General features: G+C 50.7%; 1 protein-coding gene across 1 annotated transcript in view; it reads left to right on the forward strand.

The window, feature by feature from the left end:
• VAV2 (vav guanine nucleotide exchange factor 2) overlaps positions 1-7,615 on the forward strand; it is a 129,542-nt gene that overhangs the window by 80,770 nt on the left and 41,157 nt on the right. Inside the window, exon 3 of the mRNA XM_017745405.1 lies at positions 1,961-2,019. Coding sequence (XP_017600894.1) covers positions 1,961-2,019 — 59 coding nt within the window. The remainder of the gene's footprint in view (positions 1-1,960; positions 2,020-7,615) is intronic.

Raw genomic sequence — 7,615 nt, forward strand, 5'->3', positions numbered from 1 at the left:
GGGATGGGGTCTGTGAGGGGCTGGGATCTGTGAGGGGATGGGATCTGTGAGGAGCTGGGATCTGTGAGGAGCTGGGATCTGTGAGGGGATGGGATCTGTGAGGGGCTGGGGTCTCTGAGGGGATGGGGTCTCTGAGGGGATGGATCTGTGAGGAGCAGACCTCGCACTTGGCTTGTTGTGCTCTTAGTAGGAGTTGGTGATGGAAATAATGTTCCCTGATATTAGGACAGTTGCTGTTCAGCCTTCTGGAGATGCTTCAAGGAGGTTTCTTGTGCCTGATCCCTCACCTTGGGTCACTTTGCTTCGTCACCTGAGTGTGGATTTGGGATCCTCACTGGAACCAGGGCCCAGGTTTTGATGTGCCAGGATGTGCAGAGTTTGGGGCTGTTCAGCAAAGAACAAAGGGAAACTTGTTGGTGAGGAGAACATTGAGCTCTTCTCTTCAATTTCCCTGGAAGTCAAACCCTGCGGTGGAACTGTCTGATTCATAAACTGGATTTTTACTTCGGAAGGCTAAAAACAGAGCACTGAAGAGACTCAGTCAGTCAGTCTAGGACTTCCCTGGGGCTATTTTAAGCCCCCTGGAGCAGGGCTGGGGGTGCCAGTGGAGTCTCTGTGCTCTGTCTGGGCTTGGTGTTTCAGGCACCACTCGTGATGTTTTGTGCCATGATGAGCCCTGGAGCCTTTCAGGGGTGTTCTGTTCCCTGTTTTTTATGTGGAAATCACCCACTAAGCACCAAAGTGTGGCAGTTTTTTGGTTGCTGCCCTGGCTCTGAGTCCATATGTGGGGCACCAGCAGCCAACAGCCAGACTGGAATTCATGGCAAATGAAAAATGGGAGGGATGAAGGTTGCAAAAGTGTGGAGGAAGAGGAGGGTCTGAGATGAGGCTCTCATTGATGTCCTGGGATAAAAATGTGTGAGGGAGAGAGGTTCTGAGCACATCCCAGGAGAAAATCCAGGCACATGGTCCCTGGGTGGGTGGTGTGGAGGTGGCTCAGCAAACCAGGGGAGCATCCCAAAGTAAAATCCCAAATAAAGGGACCAGAGGGGTCCCTCATGGCTGGGTTGGGTGCAGGGCAGCTCCAGGCAGCAGCAGCCCCCACGGGGCTGGGTTTGTACACCTCGAGCTGGGGCTCCTTGAGCAAGAACCACTCGAGAAGCCCTTTGTCCATGTCCCATCCAGTGGATTGGGAACCACTCCAAAAATAACAGGTTTGTTTTTACCAGTCCAGCTTTGAAATGGTGAATGTGAACAAGAGAAAAACACGGTTTAAATCTACAAGGGACTCAAACCCATTTTCTTGTTCCTCTTCATTGAAAATTCCCCATAGCAATTAAAACTTCCATCAAAAACGGGAGTTTTGCTGAAAAACCTGGTGGTTTTATTGCTCCTGATTGCAAATGCTGATGAGAATATTTTCGTGTTGAATCACTCCTGGCTGTTTTCTGCTAGAAAAGGGCGATGGTCTGCCCTCACCTCTGACAAACTGATGATGCATCTTCATTGAATTGCAAGAAGTCAGAGCTGTTCGGTCTTGGCAAGTTTGCCTCAATAAGATCATTTTGCGTGAGGAGAGACACAAAAGGAGTTGTAATCCTTTTGTAATAACATACAAAGTAAGAGGGTTTTCTCAATGCTTCTTAGTGCTGCATAAAACCTGTCAGGGCAGGTCTGGGCTCATTAAATGAGTGTGGGGATGGAATTTCCTTGGATGAAGCTGTTCAATAATACCTTTATAGCTGAGGGTTAAATGTCTTTTGTGCTCAGTGGTGCAGGGTTTGCACTGGCAGTGTCCTCCCAGCCCTGGTGGTGACACTGTGACACTGAGGGGGGGACTGGAGCACTTTCATTCTAGTGGGGGTTCAGGTCCAAGCACCAGGCTGGGGGTCCTTGGGCTCCCACCAAACCTTCCTGTGTCCTCAGTAAGCACAGCAGCATCTTTTTCTCTCATTTCCAGGTGATCTCTGCAGTATCCAGGCTCTCCTTCCACAGTATTGCTCAAACCAAAGGAATTAGGTAAGATCCCTTCAATATGATGCTTTAAAATGACATATCTCTCTCTCTCTCTCTGTCCATATTCCTCGTGTTTAATCACATCAGACTCTTCAGAAGCTGCACATAATGGGGTTAAACAGACACCAAGGGTGCCTTTGGGATATAGGTAGGATCATTGTAAAAGCACCTTCCAGACTGCTTTGGAATAGTTTCAGATGAAATAAGTGAAAATAGGATGAACTGTGTGCACTGTCCCTGCTGGGGAGGGCAGCAGGGTGAGTTTTGGTGTCTCTTGCTGGAGGTTTTTCTCAGGTTCATGAGGAATCCCAGGAAAGCCAGCAGTGCCCAGGAGCTGTGGCATCACCCCACTGTCCCCACTGTCCCCTGCCCCTGTGCAGGAGAGCCCAGGGACCTTTCTGGCCTAAGCAACTGGGAAATGTCCCCCTGGCTTTGTCAAAGGCAAATCCTTGGTGAGGGGGGTAGGAGTGCCTGGCACCCAGGGTGTGCTGGCTGCTCCTCTGCTGCTCACTGAGGGAGCAGTGGAGAAGGAATTAAATCCAGCAGACAGCCCCTGTTAGGCAGAGCTGTTATCCTGCTCTTTGTTCAGCTCCCTGCAAAATTGCTTTCCAATTGCTTTCCTTGTTAGTGTGCATTTGTATTATTAATCTGGGAACATCTCATTAGGACCACAGCTATAACAGGGATGAGTTTGCAGTCTAAATTACCTTTCCATGGTTTTGGGGGGAGAGTGTGTGTGCTTTCACCCCCCAACTATAGAACACATTTGATTTTCTCCACAGCATGTGTCCTGCTGCTGTTCTGGGTGGGGAACTGTGGTGCATCCCAAGCCAAGCACAGCCAGGAGGAAGGGATTCAGGCTGGATGGGGTCCCTGCCCCACTCCCAGCCCTGCCACCCATCCTCAGCACCCCCTGCCACGATTCCCAGTGTTGGAACATATTTTCCCTGCCTTGTCTGCACTGAGATTGCTGGAGGGGAACAGCTTTTCACGTGTAAAACCAGCTCGGAGCCTTCCCATCTGTTAAACACGGAGCCGACAGATCCCAGCAGGGCTGGGGGGAGACGCAGGGGGCGAGGGTTTGAGGAATAAAGATGTGCTATAAGTTAAGGACTGTTTGTTATGATGATAGCCCTGAGTCCTGGAGGAGCCTGCAGTGGTTTTTATTTTAAGGGAAAAGAACATCCAAGGGGTTTGGAGGCCGGGAGCAGTGGGGGATTCACCACACAAACTGCAGTGCCTTGGCAAGGGCTGGGTTTGAGTGTTGGGGCATCACTGGGAGGGGTTCCAGGGTGTCATCCCTGGCCAAGCCCTTCCCAAGGCAGGGAGGGAGGTCTGGATCCAGCTCAGAGGATGAGGGAGCTGCCATCCCCTCCTGGGAAGGCTTTGGCTGAGCCCCTGTTGGTTGTGTTGAGGGCTGGGCATAGCTGGGATCCAGGGACAAGGGAGGCTTTGCTATTCTCGTGGCTATGTGGCTTTTTCTCATTCATTTTACAACTGGTGTTCCCACTAAAATCCTTTATCTTGGAAGCCTTTGGCACCATAATTACACAAGAATAGCACAGAGCTCAGCGAGCCTTTGCTTCTAACTCTGTTTTCCTGTGTATTAACCCTGTTTCTCCTCCAGCTCTGCAGGAACAGAAAATGCTGTCACTCCTGTAGCTGGAAAATAGAACAGACTAGACTAGAAATGAATTCTGTAATTCCAGGAAAATACCCTCCTGGGAGTGTCCCCTCCCACCTCGCTGTCCCCTGCAGCCACAGAGCCCTGGCTTTGTCCATTGCTGCATCTTTTTTCCTTTAAATTAGGTGATTTCTTGCTGCACCATCACAAACCCCTCAATGACAGAAACTAATCTCAGATGAATTAATCTGAATTAATCTAATCCTGTGGGAACCAGCAGCAGCTCTGGCTCCCTGAAGGGACTGCTCACATCAGCTACCACTGCCCCTCAGCTCATTGGGGTCCATCCTCTTCCCTCTCCCAGTGAAGATGCTTCCATTGGAAGTGGGAAATATCTTGTTGGCTTAGGCACAGTGCTTAAAACCGTGGTAAAGACAGTGAAATTCAGATGCTATGTGGATTGTATGGTCTTCAGCCCCACAGCACGAATGTGGCTCTGCTCCAATCCCTATTTTAGGGTCTGAGAATCAGGATCATGGAAATGAAGAGTGAAATAAATCCCAAAGCCTATTACTTGTCCTTAAATTAGTTTCATGGCGTGTAGAAAAATAAAAATCAATCTTGTGTGCTGTTCAGTGAAAAAAAATCAGTCTTTCTGTCTTAATAATTTCTGGCTACAGGAACCTTGGCAGAGGAGCCCTGTTTCCCAGAGTACTCCAGATAGCTATCAGGATAGCTCTGTGGAGATGACAGAGTGTTTCTTCCAAGAAACAAGCAGCAAAAACAGGGCAAAAACTCGATCCTGAATGCAGTGTTTTATTTGCAATGCGCTTAATGTGCAGCAGCTGTAGCTACAGCCCTGCTGTGACCATCCTCTGCCTGCCTCACCCCCATCCCAGGGCTGCTTCCACAAATCCTGCAGGAAACAGGCTCTGTGCTGATGGGATGGGAGCTTTTTGCTGGGTTTTTCATCCCTCTGTTGTCCCAAAGGGTTGTACCTAGGGACAAAGAGCAGATCCTCATGTGCAGCATTGCCCAGGAGAGGAGATTCATTTGCTTGTTATTGGTTCTTATCCTTCTCCCCATCTTTTTGGAGGACTGTCAGCACTTCCAGGGAGAAGTGCTCCATCCTTGGCTGTCCCTGGACAAGGAGCCTTTATTATCCAGCCAGGATTTTCCACTGCAGCCCCGACCCGCGCCCGTTAATTCCATTACCCCATTCCCGCTCTGCCTGGCACTTCCCAGCCAACCTGGAGGATCCTGCAGCAGTGTGGTCTTTGCACAGGGATGTCGTGCAAAGCTTCTCCTGTGCTTTGGAGCAAGAGTTTTCATCCCCTTTCCGACTTTTCATTCCAAGTTTTCTTGAGCAAACTCAGCTCTCTAGAGGACAGCAAGACTTCTTGTTGCAGGTCCCAATAAACCAGGATTAGAATTTTTTTCTTAAAGTCTTTTTTTTTGTTTGTTTCCCTTAAGACTTTCCTGCCACAGCCACGAGTGCTCCCTGCTGCGTGTGGCACATCCTGGCGTCCTCTGGGCTCCATCATCCACCTCGTGCTCTGAGGGCTGAAAGTGAGCTCTGAGCAGAGGAGGGGGAATGTGTTTATTCATCTCCCTGAGATCTATGTTTTTCCTGGAAGCAGAGTTCTGCAAGCAAAGCAGGAGGTTAAGGAATATTGGCTTGTGCTGCCTGCATGCATTTCTAATGTGTGCACAGAGAAGCCCAGCTGAGAACGGGAAGGGGTTTCCATGTTCAGAGGCCTTTATGGAGGCCCTAAATCCAAGTAAATCCTTTCTGTATGAGCTGAACCTCTCGGTGACTCTCCTCAGAAGGCACCACAGTCCATAAATGAGAGTTAAAAACATTTGCAGATGGGCAGGAGGGTGAATCCTTGTTGTCAGAGGAGGTTTTCTCTCACAGGAGCAGTGGTGATGCTTTGGCTGGGTGGTGGGAGGGAAGGACACAAGGATGAGTTTTCCCCATCTTGGGGCCAAGGCAGGACCTTTGGGTCAGTTGGAAGAATAAGTGACCAGTCCAGATCCAGTGGGAGTGGGTGTCAGGGCACCTTGTCTCCATTTTTTTGGAACAGAGAAGCTGTGGATGCTCCATCCCTGGAAGTGCTCCAGGCCAGGCTGGATGGGGCTCTGAGCAACCTGGTTTAGTGGAAGTTGGGTTAGAGAGATTGGAACGAGAATGATCCTTGTGGTCCCTTCCAAACCATTCCAGGATTCTGGGATTTTTCCCATCTCCACAGTGCAGACAGTGAGAGGAGAGGAGATAAACTCAACACTGGGATTAGCCCAGGTCAGAGCCACCTCCAGGCACGTTCGGGGCAGCCAAATGAGTACCAGCATCCTGCCACCAGTGAGGATTGATGCAGAGGAGACTCCCTGCAGCCCCTGCCTGCTGCCAGGGCTCATCACTGCTCCCCTTTGCCCAGGTGAAGCATCGAAAGGGCTCGAAATGAGGAGTGCAGCATTGTCAGCCGTGGAGTTTCGGTACTTAACAGCTGCCAATAATATCAGGATGTGTGTGGGGGGGAAAGGGGGAGGAGGGATGGGAAGGGAGAGGCAGAGCAGCACTCCTGGCAGGAGGTGCCCAGGATGCTGCATTCAGGGGAGGAGCGGGGGGCACAGGGAGCTGGACCTGCTAAACTTGTGTGTCTGTGATCTCAGTGTGTGTCACTGGGTGATCAGAAAATTCCTCAGCGATTCAGCCACCAGTTCGGAATTAAACCTGGAGTTTTGTCCAGGCTTCATGACTTTAATCCACTTCCCCATCTGACTGAGCCCCACTGTGGTGTGGGGGTGACCCTGCAAAGAGGGCTTTGTGATCCCACCAGCAACCCCCACTTCTTGCAGAAGATCTGGTGGCACAAGCTGGAGCTGATCGGGATGTTCCCCTTGCTGTCCTGAAGGAGGGAAGGGAGAAGGGGGAAATCTTTTATGGGATTTGCAAGGATTCTCCAGCAGGCTGGAGGCTTCCTGCAGGTCAGATTTGGTCTCCGCTCCCCCTGCCCCTGGGGATGGGAGGCGGATCCAGCTGGGTGTGAAAATGGCAGGCAATTAAAGGCGACAATTAAGTTCTCAAGTGTCTTTTGGTGAGGAGGTTGTTAGGGAACCTCTTCTCCTGAAGGCTGGTTTTACAAGGACTGTTTTATTCCCCGCCAGGAGTTGCACTCTGCCCATTATTGTTTTACTGCCGTTGTGTTTTCCTTGTACACACTTTAAGTGTTGCTATAAAATGGAGATGGCGGAGGCTGGGGGAGGATCCGTGTCTGGAAATACATACAGTTGCTGTGCAGAGCTCTCCTGGAACTAGGACCAGTCCTGGAACTGGTCACCAGCACAAACCCAGAGAGGCTCAGCACAAACCTCACCAGCAGGCGGTCAGGTGGAGGTTGTTTCTTGTGACACCAACAAACCTTTAGGAGCCACCATAAAGCTCCTCCATTTGTTGATAAGCAGAATCCTTGGCTGAAAAGCAGCTCCTTTCCCACTAAAAAACGTTCTTAACACATTTCTTTTGGCAAGTTTGTATCCTCACAGAGAGCCTGAAAAATCTCCCTGACATGTTTTCCTGCGCGGCTGCTTTGCAGGCTGGGGGATGCTGAGGTCACGCCGTGAGCAGCTGCTCACAAAGCAAAGGCAGCTTCTGTCCCCCTCCCCACCAGCAGCTTTGCTAATGAAGATGCAGCTCTGATGAGCTCAGCTCTGCTGGGTGGGATCAGGTGGGGCTTGCTGGGCTTTGGGGTCACCTGCTTGGTCACTGTTCATCGGCTTTGTCCACGTTGTGCTTTCCTCAGAGCTCCTCCTGTGCCACTGCCTGCCCTGGGAGACCTTTCCAGTACCTCTGATTGTCTCTCCAAAATGCAGTCTTTGCCCCAAGGATGCTCCAAGGATGGAGAAGGGCTCCAGGCTCAGCTGGTCCAAAATAGGGGACTTGGGAGGCTCCCCTATGGGCTGTGGCTGGAGAGG

The sequence above is a fragment of the Corvus brachyrhynchos genome, unplaced genomic scaffold, assembly GCF_000691975.1.
Source record: "Corvus brachyrhynchos isolate BGI_N302 unplaced genomic scaffold, ASM69197v1 scaffold59, whole genome shotgun sequence".
NCBI classification, from domain to species: domain Eukaryota; kingdom Metazoa; phylum Chordata; class Aves; order Passeriformes; family Corvidae; genus Corvus; species Corvus brachyrhynchos.